Genomic DNA, 24,546 nt, shown 5'->3' with positions numbered 1-24,546 from the left:
TTTCTTTCTTTTTCTTTCTTTTTCTTTCTTTTTCTTTCTTTCTTTTTCTTTCTGTTTTTGTTTTCTAAACGAATCTTTCAGGCTTGTGACGGTGGGCTGACAGCACTCCCACTAACTGGCGGCATCGAACGACTCAAATAACGGAGGCCAACGCGCGTCTCCGTTTCCGGAAGGGACTTTAGGGTCAGAGGCAAGGACAAGGCTTGCGAGTGGATGACAATCATTCGCTGACGGAGGATGAAATGGTCGCCTCGACTTGTGCCCTCACGCATGGCACTTCTATTCTCGGTATCGGCCACTCCCTCCTTGGCGATCTGGCTCGGACTTTTCCCCAGGCCAGCACTCCGGGGGGAAAGCTCCCTTCATCCCGCAGGAGTGCTTAGTACTATCCCAATTGTCCTGAAGCAGTTGGGTTGTTTACGCAGCACCGATTTCCCCTCAAGTGGAGCTCGGACGCATCGAACCACTAGCCTGAGCCCTCAACGACAGCAGCAGCGAGATCGTGGCCAAGAGAATGTCGTGGATGGTCTTCCGTGCCCTTGTAGGATCCGCGTTGAACACCCGACGGCCCATTGTATTCCCATCTGATGGCGATCGCTGGCAGCATGGACAGTGCTTGTTAATACAGCAGGGGCCCCGGCCGCCGGCTGCCAGGGAAGACGGCCACAAGAGAATATAAGCTTCTACGTACATTCCAACGTACTCCTCGGCAAATCAGTACCCCGGCTGTATCCATCTAAGAAATTCATTCCAAGGCCATAGGCAATTAATTCATGGCCCAAAAGTCAAGCTACCAGAAACCCGTTCGCTGCTGCTTCTGTAGCCGACATGTCGCTCCACGACGGAAACAAACCGCGGCGGTGGATTGAACCAGGATCATGAGTCTTTGAGCTTCTGCCTTCCATGATGTCAGAACCCTGCCTCACCATCCGGAGCGGATCTCAAGCTCGGGAATCTTCCATGCATTTCACCAGATATACCCGTCTAACGTGTCTGCTGCTCCATGCCACATTAGTGCTTACTCTGTGCTGTCACCACACGGCAGCCGGCTGATGAGGGACATCCTGCAGAGTCAGCCAGCGCTGGACTAGCGGATGTCGAGAAACACCATGTATGGTATGAAATCCGTACACACACGGGAGCAAAACGCCGTGGCACACGTCGGGGCTCTTTCCGCAGCATAGCCAAGACGCACTCACTGTTCGGCGTGATCGCGAACGGCCAGAGTGGCAGGGAATCGGCCCGCGCGGGAAAGAATCTGACCAGACTAAAAAGCGGTTTGCGCCAGAGGACCGGGCCGTAGGGACATGCTTTCAGCAGGATTCCCTCACACAGACCGAACCACGTCGGAACAGGAGAGAGTTGGGGCAACGCATGGGAACGGCCAATAACGTGACCCGGGTCGTATACGTATGGACTTGGTCTGTGTACAGACATACATGGTACACACACGGGAGGACAGACGATACCGACCAGAGGCCCCATAAGGCTCGCGACAGCCCTGGAAGAGGCCTCCGGTGGGGGTGGGGGGCGAGGAGTGGCTTACAGCCAGCGAGCCGCATCCTGCTTAGTACTGAGCGAAGAGGGAATCACGCCATGGTTGGCGTCCATAGCAATAAATGGAATGCGTTCGAATCTGACTTCGCAGCAAATGGGGTGGCAATCCTCCCTCCCAGGGGACACAGGATAGGTATGGAGTGAAAACCGGCATCACTACACACACCAGGACGACCCCACCTCGTAAAACACTCGAGGGCTCCACGGTCCAGACGTGTGTCCCAGGTCGAGAGAGACTCCCCTCGCGTGCAGGATCCTTCAGGTTGAGAAGCTCCAGCTGGCTAACCGATCGTGGAGGCATGAACGGTTGTGCAGATTGCACCTACCTTCCCGTTTCAATCGACGCGGAAGGGGAATCCGGGAGGGTCCAGTACGTGTCTCGCCGAGTTCCCCTCCTGTGCATCCCCGCGAATCCATTGAGGATGTGGAAGGTGGGCTTTGAGGCGGCGGCCCCTTGTGGTTATCACAGATTCTCCTTGGATTTGTCGACCACGGCGCCGGGCGGGGCTACGGTGGGAGGACCTGCCATCCGCGGAGGCATGCGGATGCCCAGGGCAGCCATCCGGCTAGCTACGAAGGCGGCGTCGCCGCCCTGGTTCCCCCGCGTGACCACCTTGTCGACCTTGCTGGTCTGGAGCGAGAAGGCCGGGGCAACCCACTCGCCACAGCTGCACTTGAACCCCTGCCACGCGTAGCGGCCTATCGAAGCAGAGCACTTGGCGTTCGGGCAGGTCAAGCGGCCGTCGAGCTCTCCCTCTTCCAGGATTGGCCGCATCCACGACAAGGCCTCGACGAAATAGTGAGGACAGCCCGACCGCTCCGCGCCGGCACCCCGGCCTTGATGCGGCACGATAAACGGACCCGTAGCGAGCACGCGCCGGCACTTCTTACATCTGAGCTCCGTGCCTTGTTGTTCCCCCGCGCCGCTCCGCCCTGCTCCTGCTGCGGTTGCCGTCCCGGCATTTCCTCCCGCAACCTCCGCCGCCGCCTCGTCCTCGAACCGGATCCGGTCGGGAACCCTGCCGACGCGCGCCGCGTCCTCGACTTCCCGCCTGTACAGCCAGCGCTGGTAGGCCGGGTGTTTCTCGACCGCGTCGTCGCTGTCGGCCGGGCGACCCATGTCCCACCACATCTCGAGCTGGCGCATGAACCCTTCGTTGGGCTCGGCCACGGGCCTGCTGCGGCGAACCCAGTGGAGCGCCCGCTCGACAGCCTGCTGAGCGGTTCCTGCCGGGTCTGCTCGACCGAAGCGGTGCGGGTATTTCCAGAGGAGGTAGGCGATGATGGCGGTGGCGGAACGGGACTTGCCCATAGCGCAGTGGACGAGGACTGCGCCGGAGCGGGGAGAAGACGAAGAAGACCTTGGTGGTTCGGCTGCCGGGGCAGGGGGAGGTGGTACCGGTGTGGTCTCGTCGCTTTTGTGGCGGAGGCCGTTGTCGATGAAGCGCACCATCCGGGGAAGGTGCACGAGGATGTCTTGGTCCTCCATGTCGTCGATGTCAATGCTGAGGTGCTCCACGTCTCGAAACGCATCTTCGTCTCGGTTGAGTGCGTATTTGATGACGGATAGGATGTGGGTAAACTTGTGCTCCTGGATGAGTCTCGGGCGGTTGAGGCCGAAAACGCTGCGCGGCATTCAAATGGTCAGGTCTCGATTGGTTCGGCTTTGGAAGAGGTACCAAATGATAATTAGGGAATAGAAATAGAGAGAAGAGAATAAACACAAACTTACCCTCCGATGTAGAGCTCATCGGCACCGTCGATCCTGTTTAGGGCCATCTCAGCGGTATCAAGTCGCTTGTTACTGTGGTTGTCAAGGTCCTGCCTACCCCGCGGACACGCGAAAAACCGTTGGAACGTGGTCACACACCCTGGGGGTCTCCGCCCCACACCCGGCATAACTCGGTAGTTATCTAACTAGCAGCCGAGCAAGAGCTGTGAGTGCATTGCGGGGCTGATGCTCCCTTCCCCCTCCCCCTTTTTCTTTAGCCCAGGGCACTATTTGCCCGGATGAATACGGATAGATCAACCCTGAATAGGTTGATCTTCGGAATACCAGGTCATAAACTGTTCATGTACGAAATATCCGTATTTCATCTAAGATCGTCACGGCCGTCATTCTTTACGGGTACAAAAGTATCAAATTTACCGACCTACGAATATACTCCGTATTCGCCCAAAGACGCCTCAATTCCCGGGAAATGCAGCACAATTCTTGCGGGTCGCTTTTAAAACAGAACCATGCCGACCAAAAAATAAAAAATAAAAAAAAAAAAAATAAAAAAAGGGAAACAGAAAGGAGAAGAGATAAAAACAAGACAAAAAGGGGGGGAAATGCGGAGCATGATCATCAGTTTTTATAGATCTCCCATCAAGGCAACACACGCCGGCTGCCAAAGATCCAAAAGAGAGCCTTGACACCCAGTGAATTCCGCCATGGCATGCAAGTGTGTAAAAGTCCCAATCATAACTTCGTTCAAGGCGACAGGATTCGCCGTCTACTGGACGGCCGGGTGCAGAATGCGCACGGAAACGGTTGAGGTGGGCTAGGGCAAGTTCACCGCCGTTCTGAAAGACCGCCGGATGGTTAGTGCATCGCCCGATCAACTAGTTAAGAGCACTCTCCAAGTCGACGGTGTAAGGCGATGGGTCGCTACCGGGCCGATAACGGGACGCTCGGGATCTCCTGAAGAATCTGCGGAGAAGTATCGAAGACGGGTTCAGCGAACCGAAAGGCTCGAATGCCTCCCTAGTCCACTGCCTCCGCATGCCTCTGGAACAAGTGACAGACACAGGGAGAGAGGCGCCAGCGGGCCCCAAGCAGGGATCCCGCCCGTGGTCGGTCTGGCAACCGGGTCGGAGGGATCTGTCGGATGGAGATGGATGGCGATGGCCCCTGTGTACAAGGGCTCGTTCAGGGCCCATGGCCAATACTGCTCCCTGCTGCAGGGTTCCTGAGGATCGTTGCCCTTGCCCATCAAGCGGAACGTCGCAAGGCCATGATGCACTGGGCCACCTCCGCAGGAAAAAAGACGTTTCGGCCAAACTCTTTCCCTGGCCCCACTTGCCGGACCCGGAAACGTCCCAACGCTTCCAAATCCTAGACCGAGCATCGATGCGATTGGGCCCCTTCCCCCCTCTTTTCCGCCGAATGTTCATCAGCCCTACACCTCGAGCACTCAGAGTTAAGCTTAACATGAAAATGATAAAGATAAAAAAAGGGAAAAAAAAAAGGGAAATGCGGTCGTTCGGCCCTGCCGAGACGCCGTAGTCCCGCGGAACTTTTCACACTTGACTTCGGCCCTGATGTGCCTCTCGTCTCGCCCCGATGAAACAGACACGACGAACCCTCTTCTCCTCGAATCCCAAAGAGGATTGGCTAAGGCAGGGGGAGCGGCCGGGTTCTCATCTTGTGGGGGCGGGGGGCTCTTCCTCCATCATACACGCGTTTTCCAGCATGTTGGTCCACTTGCCGCTGGTACCGGCATGGCTGTGTTTAAGGTGTTGACGGAAGTGGTCGGCGCGGTAGAACTTCTTGCTCGAGTTGCACTCGCGGAACTTGTGCACGTCCTGTAGGTGCCGTATGCGGTCTTCCCAATCCTGCTCGCTCGGCGTCAGTCCGCCCGGGCTCCGGCCCGTCCTGGGGAACTCTTCGCCGCAGTAGCCGCAGACGTCGGCTTCGCCGGGCCTTGCCGTGCTGTCGTGGAACGCCCGCTCGTAGCTCGTCAAGGCCGAGCATGACCAGCTGTGTCGCCGGACGTGGAGCGAGTTCTGATGTCTCTCGGCCTCGTTCTTGTTCTTGAAACGATTGCCACAGAATGAGCACCCGTACTGCTTTTCGGCTTCGTGCGCTCTAGATAAAAGAGAAAGAGGTTTGGAAGATTGAAAGGTTAGAAAAAAAATATTCCCTCTTTGTTTCGTAGGAAGGTTGGCCAAGTAGCATACCTGAGGTCCTCTTCTGTCTCGAACTTCTTGGGTTTCTTGGGGCAACACTCGCACATGTAGGGACCCTTGAGCTTTGCGGCTAGGCTGCCGTGACTCTTGGGAATCTCGGCGAGCTTCCGCGGCGAGGCTACCGTGCGCGTGGCCTGGGGTGGCAGGGGCTGCTCACAAGCAGTTCGTTGCTGGGACGAGAGCGCACTGAGCGAACGCGCGGCCGAGGGCCGGGGAGAGGCGGATAAGCTGGACGGTGGAGGATACGGGCTGCTACAGCTCATGGGGTCCGTCGGGGATAGACCAGCCGGGGACAGGGGGTTCGGAGATCGACGCCCAAAGGAGCCCATGCTTGTGACGCTGCTGGCCGTGAGGTTACTGACAAAGCTTCCGCTTCGGCTCACCGACGACGCGCTCGAGACCGAGTTCTGGGGTATCATCAGCAGCCTCGGGGTGGGGGAACCTCTCGATAGCAGGCTGCCGTCCCTCCTTCGCAGCGCGTCGCTTGCAAGCGCGGAATCGTCACTCGGCGGCGACGAGGCCCTGCGTTTCTGGCCGGGCTGGCAATAGTCACGCTCCCGCTCCCTTTCGCGGTCCCTATCCCAGTCCCTTTCCCGCCATTGGTCCTCAATGGCCAGAGTGCGCATGCGCGTCGTTTCTTCCATCGGGAAATCAGTGTCGTCTTCGCGGGCATCATAGGCCCCATAGCCCGGACCTGGCCCATCGTCGGCCGCCGAGCCCGTAGCCGTTCTGTGGGGGCGCGAGAGGGGGGAGCGATCGTAGTCGCTTCCCGCTGTCTCCAGCGGCGAGCGGTGGTCGGCGGAACCGCGCCCATGGTTATAGCCAAAAGGTGCGCCGCCGACCGGGGACGTCGCCGATACGGAAAGGGGAGACTTGGTGAAGCTCACGTCGCTGAACGGCTGCCGAGTTCGGTGAGGAAGGGAGAGCGTCGGTAGTTGAGTGTGGTGGGGACGGGGTCCGGGAAGGTCGTTGACCGACGCGCTGAGACCTGAACGGCGCGCGGACCGATTGAGCTTGTCGAGCATCGAGTTGTCAATCGCGTCGCCATTGGGGCGGTAGCTCTGAAGAGTGTGATGGCCAAACGGGGAAGGCAAGCCACAAGACCTAGAACTCAGGGCGGTGCGCGCGGGGTCAGTCAACCTGAACTGAACATGGAGCCCAGAGCATATTGGCAAGACTCGTCGGCTTTTTTATTTTTATTTTTATTTTTATTTTTTTTTTGGGGGGGGGGGGGGGGGGGGGGGCACCTTAAGCTGTCGAGGCTGTGGTATCCGTCATCAGAGACGTCGCTCCTGAACGACAGGCCGGGCCGCCGAAAGCTATGTCCCAGCGAGTCTGTGTCGGGACTGCCGTAGTTGTCCCGGCGCATGCTCTCTTTCCACTGCAGCTTGGGGTCGAGGGGGCCGTCGATGGGAACCAGACGGGGCGGTGGTAATGGCGGAGGGACGTCGTCGTGGTTCATGCCGCGTATTGTCATCGGAGCCGAAGCGGCCGATGGCGAGAGGTTGCTCGAGAAAGGGACAGTTCGGCTCGGGAGGCCAAATGGTCTCGGGAGGGTCTCGACGTGCCCTGTTGATATGGGCGGGAGAGAGCCTGGGCTGGTGCTCGCATCTCTCCCCCCATACCCTCCTCGCGAGGGCGCTTGAATGGGCATGGCCGCCATGACGTTTTGGCCGGGTGTTGCGCGCCGTGGCAAGGACACGACAAGCAGGAGAGGGACGGCGGAGAGCGAGCTGACGAGCAAGGCGACGGGCGCTGCTCTCGCTGCCGCCGCCGCTTACGAGAGGGCCTAGCTGAACCGAGACCCACTGAGGCCGGTAAGCAAAAGGCGAAAATAAAAACGTCCCTCCAACCTCGGTGGATGGCGAGGACTGAATGGAAGCTCGCTGAAAACACTCAGCTGTTCAGGCGTCCCAGAAAGCCGGTCTTGCCGCGCTCTCTCAATCTCGGGTTGGTTGCAGGCACGCCTCTCAAAATCCAGCATGTAAAATCACGAGGAGACCTCCCCAGCATGAACCAGTAACGAATAGGAGAGGCAGGGGACGGGAAAGGGTCAAGGGGGGCGAAAGGCGGTGGTAGAACATTAAATCATTTCACCTTGCTTTAGTGATGGACATTTTGGGGGAGGAGGTGCCAAAAAAGAAAATAAACGCAGGGCGGCCCGCCACTACAACTGTGTTGAATCCCGGTCCATTGGGACAGGCGTGCGAAGCCCGCCCAGTGGAGCGACCTGGCCCTGGGTTTGCTTTGGGGGGGGGGGGGGGTTTTGCTCGGGGAGTGCGGGGCGGGGGGGGGGGGGGGGGGAATTTACGCTGGGTATGCCGGTCAGCAGGGGGCGGGGAGAGGATTTTGAGAGAACCCACCACGTTTGTGCATACTCCACTGTGGAAGGGCGAGTTGCTGGTGGGTTCAGCCCAGCACCTTGTGGGGCAGTCGGCAGCGTTCGAGTCGCTTCGAAATGGGCGAACGGACGTGCACCCCCGCCATTCATTTTGGTGACTAACTTTTGGAGGTATTGTACCTACTGTAATAAGTGTCGTTTCGATGGTTCAGCTGGCAGCAAAAGATCCGCGACACGGTAGTCTCGCTTGTCGCCAGGGACGTAAATTGAGCGAACCTCCAGAGAACGCAGGGTACAGCCGCATTGAACTGAAATCTTGGTTAGTGTGGGTTTGCCGTTCCAAGAGCGCCAAAATTCCAGGGCGTTGAACACGCCGTCGTAGGGCTGTAGGGCGCGGGATGTGGCGGCAGAGCGACGGGACGGCCGGGCGGGCAGGATGGAGAAATGCAGCACGAAGGACTTGGGCAAACGGAACACGCGGGAGCTGGCGTGGAACAAAGGACGACACGGAACCCAAGGAGCCCTGTGCGCAGAAATTTCCGTCGCTAATCCACGGAGTTAACGTAACTACTGGTACCTTACTTGTTGCGTAAGCTGCCTAGCGATCTCCCCTTCCCTTTGGTGCTCTCCGTACCGTAATTTAGGTACATATTACCTACAGGTATGTACATACAGACCTAGATGCCTCAAGTAGTTCATGTACCTTCCAGGTAGGCTAATACCTTACTTGCACTAGGCACCTCTGACTCAATGTTGTGTACGGTACTAGTAGATCGTAAACAAAACTAAGGTGATACTTTAGATGGGTAGCCTGTTTTGCACGCACGTGTAGCGGGTACAATACATGCATGTACATACATGAGTAGTTACGTATGTATCATACCCTCATGCACAGGAGCTTCCTGAATGCAGTACGGTGCTTGCAATGGTACCAGAGCTACGATTATTCTCCAGAGCGCGCATTTGGAAGGGGCGGCCTCAGCAGATGCCCTTTCTTCGGCACGATTTGCTCCCTGCACACGCATGGCATCGCGCCGAATGTCGCGCCATCCAAAGGGGTTCACGCCCGACCCACCCATCAAGCCCGCCCTGCCTTTGTGAGTCTTGAGTTGTGGTGTAGTAAGCCGTCCACACACTTCGTCCGACGGACCATGCCAGTCCGCAGTCCACGGGGCCCTAATCAATCCTCGAGTGAGCTCAGGACCAGGAAGAGAAATGGAGCGGTGGGCCCCGAGATGTTGACGGCCTGCGAGATCAACAGGAATCCCTGCGCGGGCGCGCGTCTTTTTTGTTCCACAAGCAGATTGTTTGGCAACCGATTCACCCTCCCTTCCCACAGCAGGCGCCCGCCCGTCTCCCTCTTCGGCCAATGCAACAGCAAGACAAGAGGTATTGTACTTCGTACTGCTCTTTTCTTCGAAATAGCCGCCTCCTCCCAACCCCCTTCCCCAGCCCCCTGGGGGCTCTGCTCTAGCATTCTCCAAGAGAACTGAATGAAACGGTATGCATGCCGTTTTCCTGCCGTTTGGGAGAGGTGCCTCTCTTCACCGAGGGCGATAGGCATGGCAGGAAGGTTGCCGAGCCGGTCATCCATGCTAAAGCGGGGCTTTCGGGGCTTCGCCTTGCCAGGCAAAAAAGGGGTCACCGCCTGTGGGGGAACTAACCGCATCGGCGTGGACGGGGACCCAACAACAAGGTCTCGATGGACGGTCCACTTTCTTCTAGTTAAATAAATAGCCATCTCCGAATTCCGTGCAGTGCACGGGTGTAGCAGTGTCGCTGGCCGTCGTCGTGTTGGGTGTTGTGTAACATATACATACGTAAGCTCGTGAAGTGCGTCAGAAGGGCAATCTTGTCCTTCGGCTGAATACATGGAAAACACAGCATACATTGACACGGTTCGAACACACATTACCATGCCCCTAAGTAGGCACGTCATTGGAATGTACGGATTTAAGGGAGGTATGAATGGATTACAGTTAATACGTGGAATGCAGACATGGGGCTCTTGGCGACCCATGACATGTTCAAGGCCAACTGAGTTATGACTTGGTCAGGCAGATTGATCAGGTACGATATTTACAAAGTGCGCGTTTAACATGCTCATATCATGGTTGTCTGACTTCTCGTATAGGAACACCCGATTTACGATATACTAGTACACTCAGGGAGGCAGTGCATTTTCTGTGGGTTGTTCGTCGTTCAATTTTTTTTCTCCTTTCCCCGTGACCACAGCAGGGCGACCTGACCTGCCACCGAGCCCTCGCGTGGCGCATGAAACAGGAGGGCGGGTGGAGCGCTCATCTGGCAGGTGGCAATTAGTAGCGTGCCGGCGGCAAATGGCCGTTCCTCCGAGACCAGAGCAACTTGCACGCGCAAATCGCGGCTCAGTGCTGAGACAGCGTCATCTCTCATCGTCTCTGTTCTGTTTCACCGATAGCAGTTTGGGTGGGAAACCACTGGAGAGGATGATTCGGACGTAGAACGTTGTGAACTGTATGTAACATTCCCGTACATCTACGGAGTAGAGTATTACCATACACCATGCGTTGACGTAGTACAAGTAATCCGTACGTTCCCCATTACGTTAACCTCGGGATTGGCTGAGCAACGGTTTCGAGCCAAATTCGGCGAGGATCAATAAATCGTCTCTGGATGGCGTTAGTCCACTCAGCCTCCTTCATCCCGCTGGTTCGAATTTCCCAGGAAGGTAACAATAAATCCATGGTCTGCAGGAGGCCACTGCACGCGCCAGTGGATGCGTCGTTGTCATCCCCGGCAAATCGCCGTGCGCTCTCTTGTTCCCCGAGGTCAAACACTGCAGCTTCTGGAACCTTAGGCACCTTGGGTGCCTAGGGAGGTGCCCACTCGGGGCTCTAATCCCCCCCCTTCTGCCTTTGATCTCCGTATTGCTGCAAGTTGCCTGACCCGCGTCCCTCAAAGGGGCCCCTAGGTTCGCCAACGTTTGTTTAGGTGGACAAGACGGAAAACAAGGACATCGGTTGTCTATACCGCAACATGCCCATCGAGGAGATTGAAGTCTGTGCTGCGTGAGCGCGCGCCTCGGATACTTAGCCAGTGTTGCACGCACGGTCCCGTCAGCAGGCAATTTGGAGCCCAGAGCCCGGCGCCCACGGATGGCCTGGGAAGGCTCTTTCAGCCCTACGGTAGGGACAGAGCGACCCTTGCCGGTTCCGAAACAGCGTTGATTGGCAGAAATCCAAGACACGCGGGTGCTTCTGACGAGGGCCCTTGGTCCTCGCGTTATGTCAAACCGAGTCTGACAATTGGTCTTACGTAGTAGTGTACGGACGTACACTACACTAACTTGGCTTAATTACGGGAGTTCCTCCACAACAGACTCCTCGTAATTAAGTACATACCTACATATATAATGCATACACGACTACTCCCTCGAAGGTCGGCTCCCCTCTTACATCGCCTTGTTACGCTCACTTCTCAGGTGCTTACAAGCCTACCTATAACACATCCCGCGAGGGCAGATTCCGTAATCACCGCACTCCCTGCATCGACGATCAATATAAACACACAAATGCTATCGCCGTCGGGAACTTCCATCTTTCGTAATCCAATCCCGCAGACGGCTTTGCAATTGCGGGGTAGCTTCAGGACAAACTAAACCCGTAGTATTCTCCGTCCTGCGTAATCCGTACGTACTTATCAGACCACTAAACTAATCCCTTCTGACACTAGCACTTGCACTAAGCCAAGTTGATGAAGCGGTGAGAAGCTCGAGAACCCCCATCCACCACGGTCACACCCGGCTTCACCACCGCGAGACGGCTTTAACCCCCCTCCCACTCCCCCCGCTGCGAAGAGGGCTGTAGCGTGAGCGGGGAACTGCACCATGCTGAGCACGGTCCTGCAGGTTGCGTCGGTGTACATACATACATACATACAGTACGTAGCTCCATACAAGAGCCAAAGTGTGTGTAAGGTAGGTGTGTAATCCGTACTTTCGACAGCGGCCGAAGCGGGGCAAGCGCCGGCATTGCAATCGGCAGTACCAATGAGGGCGACGCAACGTTAGTACGGGTTTCTTGGATGTGTTTAGCCTCGCAGCCTTCTGTCTAACTGCTTGCTTGGACCTGGACGGAGCTTTCAATCCGGTACGGATGTACATGTGAGACGTTTCGGTCCACAACACTGCTTCCCCCTCCCGGAGTGCCACCCACATGGCCTAGACGCCTCACTCTCTTCTACCATGACCTTCCAGACGGACGAAGAGCAACGAAGAGGGGGGGTAGGGTAGGGGGTAAGGTTGGTATCAGGGATGGTCACTGATCATCATGAGATCAAAGGTGGGAATAACAGAGGTGCTGTACATACATACATACACTAAGCCCAATCCTTTCGCAGATGGAGCCACAACAAGGACGACTTCAACACTCATCCGCGATGCCAGTGCCTGTTCCTCCCCAGACCTGGCCGTCCTACCCCGAATATTCCCGCCGGTCTCTCGAGTTCCTGCTATCTCTCACCCCCTCTTTTTTTCTTTTTTTCTTTCTCCTTTCCCCTCTCGAATGCAGAGGGTTGTACCCACTTGAGCGATAGAAGGAGGAGGAGGAGGAGGAGGAGTGGGGTGTGTAGAGCAACCAGAGGCCGCTTGCAGCTCTTGTGGAACGATGGCAGCCGAAAGCCGTTTGATGCGGAAACAGGGTCCAGCAACTCGCCCACGCAGATGTCATTGTGCAGCAGCTAAAACATGGGGGTATATCAGTGCATTTTATGCGCATGCACACACATCGTTACAACAGGTATCGTCCACACACCAATCCAATCTCCCCGCCATCCAGGCCATCCAAGTGTGACTCTCCATTCTCCCGTGCCGAGCCGATCCATTAATTTCGTAGTGTTCATTACGGAGGTACTGATCGACTCGACTGCCGAGTAAAAAAAACCCCGCCTTGACGAAGCGAAGCCTCTTTTCTCCCTGGAACCGAGGATGCATTGTCGGAATGAAACCCGCGCATTGGCTCGGATTTTTCCGCCTTTCTTGTTTTTGTTATGTACGTAATCTTAGACTTGGTTGCACACTACTTTAGTGTACATAGGGCGCAACTTGGGTGCCTTCAGCCTTTTTTCCCCAGCACCCTAACGAATCGCACGGCCTATCAGAATCGTTCGCTGTGGCCGTGGCGCACCGCACCAAGAAGCAGTCTAATGCAGGTAGTGCCCTGTTGGGTCTAGTACAACTTTTTCAACAGCCATGCGCCGGGACAGCATGGAAGCGACAGAACCTCGCCGACCGTGAACGCATGCCTAGGTGCTCCCTGTCATTGTTGCTACCTTGGAAACAGCAGCCCACGATCGAGCTCAACCCGAGGTTATCCGTTGAGAACTATTTGGGAGCGCTGGTGATCCTGTCGATCAGGGAGGGAGCACCGTAGGAGGAAACCTGCGTTGCCATTGGCGTAGAGATGACGCTGAGAGTAGAGAAGAGGGTAGAAGGAATAGAAGAAAAAAAGAAACAATAAAAAAATTTAGGAAAAGAAAAAAAGAATACAGGAAAAAGTATCAGCCGAGAGAAGAGAGAGCAGAAGAATGGGAAGTCCGAGGGAAGGCTTCCGAAGACCAGCTCACGCGTCCAACGTCCAGGGTTCACGCATGCACGAATGATCTCCCCTTTTTTCAATGTGAATTTACAATGATGTCCAACAAAGAACACCAGTCACCAGATGCTCCCGGGGGGGGGGGGCTTCAGAAGCTACTCTTGCATGCGATCTTCCCCCTCCTCCTCCTCCTCCTCCTCCTCCTCCTCCTCCTCCTCCTCCTCCCCTTCTTCTTCATCGTCCTGGGCTTCACTGTCCTCGTCCTCTTCGCTGGATCCGCCTTCGCCCTCGCTGTCGCCCTCGCTCCCCGGATCGTAGTCCTCTTCGAGCTCGTCCTCCTCGTCCTGCAGCCGCTGCTCGGCCTCGCGCTGGGCCCGCTCCAGCTCCGTCAGGCCGTCGGCGCCCTCGTCCGCGGCCGCCGCCGCGTCGTCCCCGCCCGAGGAGGAGGCGGCGGCGGCGGCTGCGGCGGCAGGCTTCCTGTGGTTCTCGGCCAGCTGCCGCTTCGCCTTGCGCTGCTCGGCCATGCTGCGGTCGGCGAGGCCGTGGCGGCGGACGTACGTCTCGTCAATCGCCTGGTAGTCCTCCTGGTCCAGCATGCCGAACTCGACTTCCTTTTCGATGGCGGTGGCGGCGGTGTTGTCGTCGTTCGCGTCGCCATTTGCGGGGGCGTCGGTGTCGAGCTCGACCACCATGTTGAAGGTAGTGCGGAGGACGTTGGTGTAGCTGACGGCGACGATCCGGTCCAGCGGCAGGAACACGACGGGTTTCTTGAAGCCCCAGAGGATGCCGGTGGGGAGGAAGAAGAGGAAGCCATCCTTGGTGCCGCGGAAGGCCTTGACGTGCACGGCCTTCTCGCCGGGGCGGTGGGACTGGCGCGCGACGCTGTGGAAGAGCCTGGGGTCCGAAGCGATGAGCTCGCAGGCGTGGTTGCCGGCCGAGCGCATCGAGGTGACCAGGGCCCAGTGGAAGAGATTGCTGTACGTGTCCGAGACCGCCTCGGCCGCGGCGGCCGAAGGGCCCGCGACGGTGCCGGGCTTCGGCGCCGTGGCGGGGACGGTGAAGACGAGCGGCTCGAGGGGCTGTTGCTTGTCGTTGGTGTTGGCGTTGGCGCCAGCCTGCTTCGTCGTCGGGAGGTAACTGCCGCGCGGGAGAAGAACGTAGTTGTACTGTGCCTGCGACTTGTCGGGGACCGGTAGGTAAAACGCATGCTCTAAAAGGACAAGTGGGCAAACGGAAGTTAGCAGGCCAGCTTGGAGAGGACCAGCGAGTGAAGAAAGGGGGGGATTAAGTTAGTTGTGCGACAAAGCGTACCGATATCTTTCCATGGATACACGATGCCCTGGACCGGGACCGACGTCCCCGACGCGCGGGCATACAAGTAGTGCTTGGTGAAACAAAGATCGTACTTTTTGCGCTGTGGTACTGAGACCGAAATATCCTTGATCTCGAGCAGTACGGGGTCGGCGGTGGTGGCGTCGACGCCGGCGCTCAGGCTGGCCGGCGGCAACCCGCCATGTGCCTGCCCGTTTGTTTGCGTATGGGTCGGAAACTGTGCAATGTCGACTCGCCTCCTTTTGGATGCGGGACCGTTCTGGGAGTCGGCCGCGCCGATCTGCTCGTACACGAAACTGGCAATGTCATTGAACAATGCTATACGCGCTGGGGTATCTATGGTAGTCCAACGAGCATCGGCCCCGAGACGCTTGCGTTAGCCGACGAAAATGTTCCTGAGCGTCCAGTCCAGCATCGCTCGCCCGATCGCACGAAATCTGGTGCCTCAGGTGCGCCGATTCTCGAGCGATTCGAGTCACTGGTGGTCGAGCGCAGAAGGAGAAGAGTGGCAGGCGCGCGTACCGGCAGCTTTCTGGATGCCGGCCAGGATGTCTGGTCGCGACTGGAACACGAGGCGCAGCGTCCGATCATCGAGCTGATCCGTCATGGTGGGCAAAGCACACCGTTGGTCGCCAGGGAGCCCGGGGAGACTCGACGACGATGGGAATTGCGTCCGCGGCTTTGCTTTGCAAGACGGGGAGGATGTCTCGTGGTGTGGCGGGAAGAACACCCGTTTCGCCGTTTCGTTGACGTCGTTTTGAGCGCCGTCCGGGTCTGAGGGGTCCACAGCATTTGGTAGCGACTCTGACGCGTTAGGTTACCAACACAGCTTTTGCTTGGTGCCAGAGGCCAGGGCTCTAGGCTCAAAGAGGCAAGGCGCCCGTGCCAAGGCGACTGTTGCACGGCAACTCGTAACGTTAGCTCTATTTAACTATTAGGTTCGTATCTCTCTGTATTAATGTGATGGCACTACCCAGACAGATAACGCGTAGGTGCTCACGTTTTCCCTCCCAGTAATCCTGTTTTCACTTTAGTTTTCCATCTCTCCTTTTGGAATTGGGGTCGTGAATTCCAATCTTCAATCTGTACTCGGCGGACAATCAGCTCGGTAAAGTTGTCCATGCTCTTACCTAGAGATGCCAAGCTACTTTATATGAATCGAGTCCGTCCACAGCGCGGTAACAACCAAGTCAAACTCGACTGCAGTGAATCCGTATCATTGGCCACCAACAACATGCGGACCTGGCAAGCCGGATATAGGTGCCTTGTGTGACCTCAACTGCCTACAATCGATGAACCACCTCAGCGGATAATTGGTTATTACTAGGTACCTATACAACCTGTATGACCAACTCAACGGCCACCTCCACTGTCTGGCTGTCGGAGCCAAGTGTGAGTTAGTTACGAACGCACCCGAGGTAGCATTGGCTAACTGTTAATTATACATCTCTCTCTCTCTCTTGGGTGGGTTTCTGGTGGGTTACGTTGCTGCCTTCTACCTCAACCACACTTGTGCTGAAGGAAAAAGGCGCAGAGAAGCCACCACCACACAGCTGACTTTGCTGACGAGTTTCAGGTAGTCACTCCTCTTTTCAGTAACAGACCTCGGATCATGCGCAGATGAGCCTGAATCGGCAAAGCAAACGATTGGATGGTGGCCCACTGTTGTTGGCGGGGAAGGGGAGGGAAGGGGACCAGGTTCGTCAGCGACGTGTGGTGGCACATACAATCACACACAACCGAGACTAACCTACTAATTAGTATATCTTCCCTCGGAGCATTTCAACACTGCCGTGGTTGTCCCGTGCCGGCAGCCGATAAAGCGAACTTCGGCCGAACCCGCCCAAAGCCTCATTGGTTCCCGCCCTGTTGTTGGAAACAACGATGAAACTGAGCATAGCACCTGATTCCCGATGTTTTGACTGTAAGCGGAGCATCGCAAACACTCTTCGACTCATCCAAGATTGCAGGTAACTATATCCATGACCACTATGGTGTGTCTCTTGTTGTGTACCTCTTTAGGGCTATTGGCTATTTGCAGCGATGGCCTGGCTGAGGGAAGGCTGTTGTCTTCTTGTGGATGTCCCTAGCTCGCTCGGCTACGTTGCCCAGTGCTGCCGTCGTGTATTTTAGGCTCGAACACCGTTACACTTTGCTCCACTTGCCCACTGTTGATGGCGTTCTTGATAGGCGGTGCGGTGAAAGGTACCGTATTGTCTTGACATCCGTGCCTCCAGACTTGCAGTAGCGGGTTGAACCATGCGGAAGCTACAAAATAAGGTATATATATGGGGTTGAAAAGATGGAACCCGTCTGTCTTTTATCTCGGCCCAATTGTCACTGGAAAGGTGCGGTAGCATCCTTAGACGCACCGAGTTGATGATGCCTTAACAGCCGAGTGGGAGTGGGAAGAACAGCCCCTCTCTTTCTCAAAACTCGCTCTGTGGATATGCTATTTACAGCTATCTCGACCTTTGGGTTTCAATATGCTGGGTTTTGCCCGTACTGATAGCCGTCCCCGTGGCCGTAACTCCCTTGGTGGCCATGCGGCTGGCCCGGCTGATATTGCTGAGGTCGGTACTCCCCCCCGTACGATAGGGGATTGACAGACTGATATCCTTGCTGGGGTGGGGGTCGCTGAGGTTGGTATTGCTCTTGTGGTTGGTACTGCGGGGCATGACTGTGTTGTGGCTGGTAAGGGGAAGCAACCGGAGCATGGCTGGCCGGAGAGGAGGAGTGGCCGGAAGTTGGAAGAGGAGCTGTGGACTGATGGCCGCCCCCAAGCTGGATGTTGGAAGTCGGCGGTCCCACACTCACACCCTCGTTTCCAATGTCATCGGGCACCGAGATCTTGACTTTAGGGAGATATTTCTGGACCTTTTGCTCCACCATGTTCTGAACGAACAGCCAGCTCTGGCGCTCGAACTTGCGGTGTCCACCGTTGACGATAGCCAGGATGCTCTCCCGGAGTGTCTCCTGAACCTTTCGGACAAGACCGCGAATCTTACTGAGCAGCTTTGCTCTGATGTCGTCACCGAAACCGCGGTCGGTCGAGGCACCCGCGTCGCGGTCAAATTGCGAGTCGAAGGGGTTACCGCCGAGAATCTTCTCTAGCGGCCGCTGGAACTCGTCGGGCAGCAGCTCGAACAGCTGCTTTTCGATCACGCCCAGGATCTTGCGGAACTCGAGACGCACCTCCCTGTGAACCCCGGCCAGACCGGTGCTGAGCTTCTCGCTGATCAACTTGGAGAAACCCCCAGACCCCTCTGTCTCGCCTCCGTCGCGGTCTTGGGTCCGATCTTCGAGGCCCCTGGACGCCGCGTGGCTGGGTGTCTTTTTGTTCCCGAACAGCCCTCCCAGCCCCTTGACGAGGTCCTTGACCTGCTCTTCAATCTCCCCTTTGACACCGTCGCCAAGATCCCGCGTGCTTGTGTTCCCGCGCAGCCAGCGCTTGATGTGGTCGAGGGCGATGCGGGTGAACTGCTCGGCGATCGGGGCGTGCTGCTCTCTGAGCTTTGCGGCGACCTTTTCCTTGATCTCCGGCGCGATGAGGCGAGCCTTTTCCTCCGGGTCGCGCGCGGCGTCCTTGACGGTGTTACTGATGACACCGAGCAGCCCGTCCAGCTGAAAGCCGCCACCTCCTGGCCCTTTGCTATTATTCTCGAGGTGGCCCTGGACGGCCTGGACGGCGGCGGAAAGGAAGCCCTTGACGTTGTCGGTATGATCCGCTCCTCGAGCGCGTGACCCACCCGGGCGGTCACGGCTCTCGGTCAGGTCGAAGATGTCGCGCAGGTCGTCCCCCGCTTCGGCAGCGACGTCGGCGAAGCTGCGGGTGAGGTTGGCGATCTCGTCGGCGAACGGCAGCGACTGCCGGCCGTACGCATCGGGAACCCGATCGCTGAGGGTCCTCGCGGTGCTCTCTTTGGACCCACCCGTCTCCTTGTTAAATAGAGAGCGGAAAGCATGGATAACCTGCTCCTCCAGGCTATCGATAGTCTTCTGCTGGAACACGTCGAGTTCTTGGGTGATGCGGGGCTGGATCTGCGGTGCCAGCGAATCGACGTATTCGTCCACCTTTTTGAAAAGCACGTCAGAAAGTCCGGTGGATGCCATTGCTGCCGTCGTTGTGAATGAGACGCTCTCGAGGTTATCGGTTTGGGTTGCCTGGACCGAGCAGGAACGGTCTCAGCATGCAAGGCAGCAGCTGGTTACCTACCTGGTACTCCGTACGTACAGTGTCTTGGCATGATCCTTGCCTTGGCAAGGGGCAGATGAGCGAGGGGCTGCCGATGCCCCACGTTGAAGTGATAACTACCTTGACAAGTTGGGGGGCTCGGGCGGCTTGGCCCGCCTTGTGGGTCGCGCCGCACCTCAATGCGGGGCTCTGGCTCCCTGGGGCATGATGTATGTCCGTAGTATATGCAAGTCCCCTAACACATTAACTAAGGCCCTAGACTATCACACAAACCTTATTGTCGGTACCGAAGAGTTTAAGTACTGTGGTCGTATGTAAACAGCGTGGAATGCTTCACACCCTCAAAATCGTTATCTCACTGACTCGGTCAATATCTGCCGCGCGCACTAACTAATAAACAATTTATGATGCTAGGTGATGCTTTCAAGATAGATCAACATGGGGAACTCATGCTTATAAGCCCCGACAAGATACAGTTGGGGGCTGTCGCGAATGGCCTCTAGTGTAGTCGGGCACGGGGCTCCTACGTTTGGCAGTAGCTATTTGCCGAGGCAAAGAGCGGGGAGCCTAGTCCGTACCTTATACTATATACCTCAATACGGAGTAAATCTACTAGCGTGCTAAGATGCCGCTCACCGTTCATCACCTCATAGACACCAGACCAGACAAGTTAAGTTAGCTTTCGACCTTGAAAAGATAGACCGGTGTTGTGCCAGCACGACGATAGCTCCGCCTATTTTACCCAAGGAAGGCAGTTATTGATGCCAATGCAATGCAACCCGCATCTTACAGACCGTCACCACGAGACCTTTTTATGGAACCCTTGCCCGGGCACATATCAATGGCACCCACAGGCCCCGTCACCGCACTTTGGGCCCAGAGCATCCATACAGTGATCAGCAGCTCGCTGCATTCAGTGTCCAGAACCAGCTTGAAGTTGAGCCAATCCTTGCTGCCTTGCAGTTCAAGGCGGTCAAGGCCTACGTGCCCTACCTGGAGCTTGAGACCACGTCGGTCATGACCGACCTCTTGGACAAGCCGCAGCTCATCTTCCACCATATCCGGCGGTACACAAACTCGGTATCCACGCAGCTGGTCTACGGATTTCGGACGCCCAGGATCGATGATCCGAAGCTCCTCCTGATGTACGACACTATGGAGAAGTTCGGCGACGTCACCGGGGCGGGGGCTGCGGCCTTGCTCGACGTCTTCCCCGTCCTGCGTTATCTACCGCCGGCCATCCGGCCGCTCTATAATCATGCACTCTCCATTCGGAAGGCGTCGCTCGATCTTGCCGGTGACCTTTGGTTTGAGGCCAAGCGGAAAGTGCGCGAGGGAACTGCCAAGGTGGGAACCCTTGTGTGTTTGTCTCCATGAATGTGACCTTGGCTGATTATTCTTCCTTTCCTTTCCTTTTTTTTTTTTCCCTTTTCGTTTCCCCAGCCCTGTTTCTGCGTTGGCTTGGGCATCGGCCAGACGAAGGAGGACGTTGACGACATGGGACTCGCAATGACAGCCAGTACGGGATTGGAAGCTGCCTCGGACACGACCGCGTGCACCCTGTCCGGCTTTATCCAGGCTATGGTCATCTACCGCGACGCACAAAAGAAAGCGCAGGAAGGCGGTCGACCGTGTGTGCGGCGACAGGCTCCCAACCATGGCCGACATGGATAACCCCGAGGCGCAATACCTCAGGGCTTGCGTGAAGGAGATTCTGCGGTGGATGCCCACGGCAACTCTGGGCGTGCCACATGCCATCATCAGAGCTGACGGGTACATGGGATACCGGATTCCGAAGGGCGCGAGCGTCGTCCTCAACATCTGGGGCATCCACAGAGACGAGAAGAGATATAAGAACCCGCGGGCTTTTGAACCGTCCCGGTACATGGACGACACGACGACCTCCAGCGAATCGGCACTGGGCCTAGATCCGACAAAGCGCGATCATTTCGGCTTCGGAGCGGGACGTTGCATCTGCGAGGGCATGCACGTCGTCGTCGACAGGACCCTGTTCCTCTTCATCTCTCGTCTCGTTTGTGCCTTTGACCTGTCCCCCGGCCAAGGACGCCGACGGGAACGACATCATCCCCAACCAGGACGACTTGATCGGTAACTTTTTGAGACAGCCGAGGCCGTTCCCGCTCAGGGTCAAGCCGCGGAGCGAGTCACGCGCGGCCGCGGTTTGTCAGGCTTGGAAGGACGCCCAGGAACTTCTCGATCAAGATCAGCAGTGGAAGGAGACGCCCGAAGGGATGCCATTCACCTTGTGAATCGTGGGAACTCGAAAAGCAAACCAGGCTGAAAACAAATGACAAAATTACATGATCGTTGCTCAATTTTCTTTCTAGCAATTCTAGGCGATGTGTTGTCAGAGAGTCGCACGAGAGGACAACAACTAAGGAGGCGAACGGTATGAAGCTGGCCTACATCTAATTATGACTGTTGAGTACGGAGAATGATCTAAGAGATCTGATGTTTCTGTCGTGATTTTCGGTTTATAATTATAGCGAAACCACCTGTCTTATAAAGCGCATTTGAACTTAATCATGGCAAGGGAAGGACGGTCATGCTAGCGCGAAGAGCTTGCCCTGCCAAGGTGTGCGTATCAGCAACTATGAGCAACAACAACTTATTTATATAATAATTAATTCTCTCTCATATATTTACTAGCTGTATCCGGTTACTTTTTTGTTGGTGTTTGCGAAAACTGTTTTGCGTTATGGTTAAGATACCCGAACTGTTACTAATCATAATTAATATAGTATATACTTCAACTCGCGAGGCATGACAAGGTGCCGAACTACATATAGGCTCTCTACCTCTGCTAACCCTTCAGAGGGAACTGTACCGAGATTATTCCCGTTGAGCTCATGAAGGCACAACCAAATCCGTGCTCCACAGAAAACCCCGAATATGTGTGAGAAAAGATGCTCTCTCTGTCTTGTGGAGACACCGCTAGGAATTTTTGTCTTGATTACGCCCTGAGCGATCATAGCGCAACAGGAACAGGCTTTGTACATACCTAGCATAAACTAGGCCCCCCGTTTCCATTTGTATGCCCGCTTGTCTTATGCTACCTTTTCCTCTGCTGTTACTTCTGGCTGATCCAGGGTTCCCTTGTTAAGCTCCTTTGGCAAGGTACCCAGAGACCTTTCGCCGAACAACAGGTCTATCTCCTCCAAGGAGAGCTGCTTCGTCTCCTTGAAGAAGAAAAAGACGACCGGAATGGTGACCAAGACGTCCCATGCAACGAAAAGAAAGTAGAACTTCCACTCCAGCTTCTTAAGCGCCATGGGGGAGAGCTGAGACCAAAAGGTCGACACCAGCCAGTTGCCGATGCCGGTGGCGAAAGCATTCCCCCGGGCCCGGATCTGCATGGGCATGACCTCGGACATGTAGACCCAACTGATGGGGCCCCAGGACCACGAGAAGATGACGGTGACGCAGAAGAGGAAGAAGACGCCGCCGATGGAGAGCGCGTGGTCCGGATTGCTCTTGTCGATCCGGCTGTTGATGGCCGACTCGCAGATCAGAGCGATGACGATGGCGACAGTGCCCCAGAGGAGGGGACGCCGGCGCCCGACGCGGTCGATGATGAAGATGATGAAGATGAGGTTGGCGAGGGGGCCCAGGCAGTTGTAGATGCCCGCCACAAGCAGGGCCCGGTTCCCGGTGACGCCGAGGGCCTCGTACATCTGCGTCTGATAGTACCCGATGACGTTGATGCCGGTGAACTGGGTGAAGACCTGGACGGCAACGCCGTGCATGAGCCGGGTGCGCCACTGCGGCACCGTGAACATGATCCTCCACCCCGGAACCGTGATGGCCTTCTCGGCGGCGATGGTCGTCTTGATCTCGTGGAACTCTTGCCGGATCCATTCGTCGTTGGTGCCGTCGTAGTGCAGCTTGCGCAGGACCCGCATCGCTTCTTCCTCGTTATCCTTCTCTATCAGATGGCGGGGGGATTCCGGGAAGAACATGATGCCACAGACAAGGAGCAGCGCCGGCGCGGCCTGGAAAGCGAGCGGGAACCTCCACTGGAACTGGCTCAAGCCTCCGGACGCGTACGAGGACCCGTATCCCACCCAGGTGGACCTGCGAGGCCGGTTAATCAACGACCGGGCGCGGAGCGGAGAGGGGAGGAAAAAAAAGGGGTGGGGGGTGTGGTGGGTATGGTTCGGCAGACCAACAAAAGCACAAGTTGTCTCGGCTGAACCAATGGGTACGGAAGGGGACTATCAATCAGTAAATCAACACTTACACGATGAAGCCAACACCAATCATCTGCTGAGACAAGCCAACAATCAGACCACGGATCCTGGGGTGGGCACACTCGGACTGGTAGACGGGAACCGACATGCTCAGCAGCCCAACCGCCCACCCGGCGATGATGCGGCCGACGAGGATCATGGGGAGGTTCTGGGCGGCGGCCTGCAGGATGGAGCCGACGAGGGCAATCATGGCCCCGATCATGATGGTCTTCCTGCGGCCGAACCTATCCATCGTGAGACCGCCCATCAGCGAACCAAAGACGGCGCCGCCGGAGAAGGTGCTGTTGATGGCCCCGATGATGGGGCTTCCGGTGCTTGTGTTGAAGAAGCTGAGGAAGTCATGGGACGCAATGACGTCGGTCATCACACCCGAGTCGTAGCCGAAGAGGAACGAGCTGGGGAACCGCCATCAGTGTCAGTCAGCACACCAAGCAGGTCTTCCTTCATCTTTGGCTGGGAAGTTGGCATGTACAAACCCGGTAGCGGCAAAGGCCGCAAGGCAGATGTTGAACACTTTCCCCATGGTGTTGCTTTTGGGTTCCTCCTCTCAACCGCCTCAAGATTCCCTTTTTCGGGGCCAAGCTAGACACCGCGGGGTGCCATCGCCGGCGTACTTATACGACCGCGGGCCCCGGTCCGTCAAGCCGCATGCCCTCGATGCTACGCTGGCGGTCAACCACCTCGGAGGCATCCCCACCGCCGCCTAAGAAGACCGGACGGGGCTCCTCATTCGAAAGAATATTGGCTCCCTCTCACAAGTCGTCCGTTGGGTCGGGACTCCTGCACGTGGCCCGGCAGGCTTGCACTAATTTTGGTAATTAGTAGATATTCCCACAACGCAGCACGGAGGGATGTATTTAATCCGTACATACAAACAAAAAACTCATTGTATGTACACACCCAGAAAGTACACCCTTGTATTGAGTACATGCTAGTACAAAGACGGTTGTATAAATATCATCTCACTGCAGCAACTCAGAGACTGGGGGGGTTGTTGAGGAGTGGGGCTACTCGGCTCCGCGTCAGGCTCTCTCCGCGATTCGTGCGCCTAGAGAAATGCCAGCAGTGAGCTAGCTGGTCGAGCCAGACGGGCAGGTGTGGAGATCACCGCCTCGGCTGCGCAACAATGTCGAACAAGTTGGGGTTGGGGAAGGTCCTCCGGTGCGGGGATGGTCGGCTGGAAAGACCGCTCGAGTTCTCAAGACAGGCAACAACAGTATGGAATGTACACGGACTTGACAAATGACTAATTAAGGTAGTGGTAGTGTATGGGAACTGGGTACGGATTAATTTGTTACTAGTGGTCGTACCGAGCGCGCAGTA

General features: G+C 56.5%; 8 protein-coding genes across 8 annotated transcripts in view; 2 read left to right on the top strand and 6 right to left on the bottom strand.

Moving 5' to 3' along the window:
* Positions 1–611, top strand: part of P884DRAFT_261082 (uncharacterized protein) — a 697-nt gene extending 86 nt beyond the window's left edge. Inside the window, exon 2 of the mRNA XM_069441521.1 lies at positions 18–611. Coding sequence (XP_069296305.1) covers positions 238–588 — 351 coding nt within the window. The 5' untranslated portion in view covers positions 18–237 and the 3' untranslated portion in view covers positions 589–611. The remainder of the gene's footprint in view (positions 1–17) is intronic.
* A 1,409-nt stretch (positions 612–2,020) lies between these two features.
* On the bottom strand, positions 2,021–3,336 carry P884DRAFT_300810 (protein-tyrosine phosphatase-like protein; the record flags this gene model as incomplete). Its single annotated transcript, XM_069444805.1, has 2 exons — positions 2,021–3,182; positions 3,290–3,336. 2 exons carry the CDS (start codon positions 3,334–3,336, stop codon positions 2,021–2,023), a joined length of 1,209 nt encoding a protein of 402 aa, XP_069296304.1.
* Positions 3,337–4,962: 1,626 nt separating this feature from the next.
* On the bottom strand, positions 4,963–6,973 carry P884DRAFT_278579 (uncharacterized protein; the record flags this gene model as incomplete). Its single annotated transcript, XM_069443201.1, has 3 exons — positions 4,963–5,410; positions 5,503–6,615; positions 6,759–6,973. The coding sequence occupies 3 exons, from the start codon at positions 6,971–6,973 to the stop codon at positions 4,963–4,965; spliced, it is 1,776 nt and encodes a 591-aa protein (XP_069296303.1).
* A 5,271-nt stretch (positions 6,974–12,244) lies between these two features.
* P884DRAFT_285887 (uncharacterized protein) lies at positions 12,245–12,733 on the bottom strand (the record flags this gene model as incomplete). Its single annotated transcript, XM_069443793.1, has 2 exons — positions 12,245–12,571; positions 12,686–12,733. 2 exons carry the CDS (start codon positions 12,731–12,733, stop codon positions 12,344–12,346), a joined length of 276 nt encoding a protein of 91 aa, XP_069296302.1. The 3' UTR covers positions 12,245–12,343.
* An 847-nt stretch (positions 12,734–13,580) lies between these two features.
* Positions 13,581–15,479, bottom strand: P884DRAFT_245764 (uncharacterized protein; the record flags this gene model as incomplete). The annotated part of the gene is made up of 3 exons (XM_069440439.1): positions 15,280–15,479; positions 14,737–15,093; positions 13,581–14,635 (listed from the first exon to the last, which is right to left on the bottom strand). Exons 1-3 carry the CDS (start codon positions 15,362–15,364, stop codon positions 13,581–13,583), a joined length of 1,497 nt encoding a protein of 498 aa, XP_069296301.1. The 5' UTR covers positions 15,365–15,479.
* A 1,442-nt stretch (positions 15,480–16,921) lies between these two features.
* Positions 16,922–18,914, bottom strand: P884DRAFT_261072 (uncharacterized protein). The gene has a single exon (XM_069441520.1). It carries the CDS (start codon positions 18,868–18,870, stop codon positions 17,239–17,241), a length of 1,632 nt encoding a protein of 543 aa, XP_069296300.1. The 5' UTR covers positions 18,871–18,914; the 3' UTR covers positions 16,922–17,238.
* Positions 18,915–19,793: 879 nt separating this feature from the next.
* On the top strand, positions 19,794–21,222 carry P884DRAFT_300806 (cytochrome P450; the record flags this gene model as incomplete). The annotated part of the gene is made up of 4 exons (XM_069444804.1): positions 19,794–19,811; positions 19,877–20,299; positions 20,565–20,948; positions 21,016–21,222. 4 exons carry the CDS (start codon positions 19,794–19,796, stop codon positions 21,220–21,222), a joined length of 1,032 nt encoding a protein of 343 aa, XP_069296299.1.
* A 461-nt stretch (positions 21,223–21,683) lies between these two features.
* Positions 21,684–23,956, bottom strand: P884DRAFT_226205 (MFS sugar transporter-like protein). The gene is made up of 3 exons (XM_069439646.1): positions 23,700–23,956; positions 23,214–23,618; positions 21,684–23,047 (listed from the first exon to the last, which is right to left on the bottom strand). The coding sequence occupies exons 1-3, from the start codon at positions 23,744–23,746 to the stop codon at positions 22,021–22,023; spliced, it is 1,479 nt and encodes a 492-aa protein (XP_069296298.1). The 5' UTR covers positions 23,747–23,956; the 3' UTR covers positions 21,684–22,020.
* Between the last annotated feature and the right edge of the window lie 590 nt (positions 23,957–24,546).

This window comes from Thermothelomyces heterothallicus (assembly GCF_042370625.1).
Source record: "Thermothelomyces heterothallicus CBS 202.75 unplaced genomic scaffold P884_scaffold_16, whole genome shotgun sequence".
Taxonomy (NCBI): Eukaryota; Fungi; Ascomycota; class Sordariomycetes; order Sordariales; family Chaetomiaceae; genus Thermothelomyces; species Thermothelomyces heterothallicus.
The sequence above is the reverse complement of the archived record's forward strand: the minus strand, read 5'-3'. Positions and strand labels throughout refer to the sequence as shown.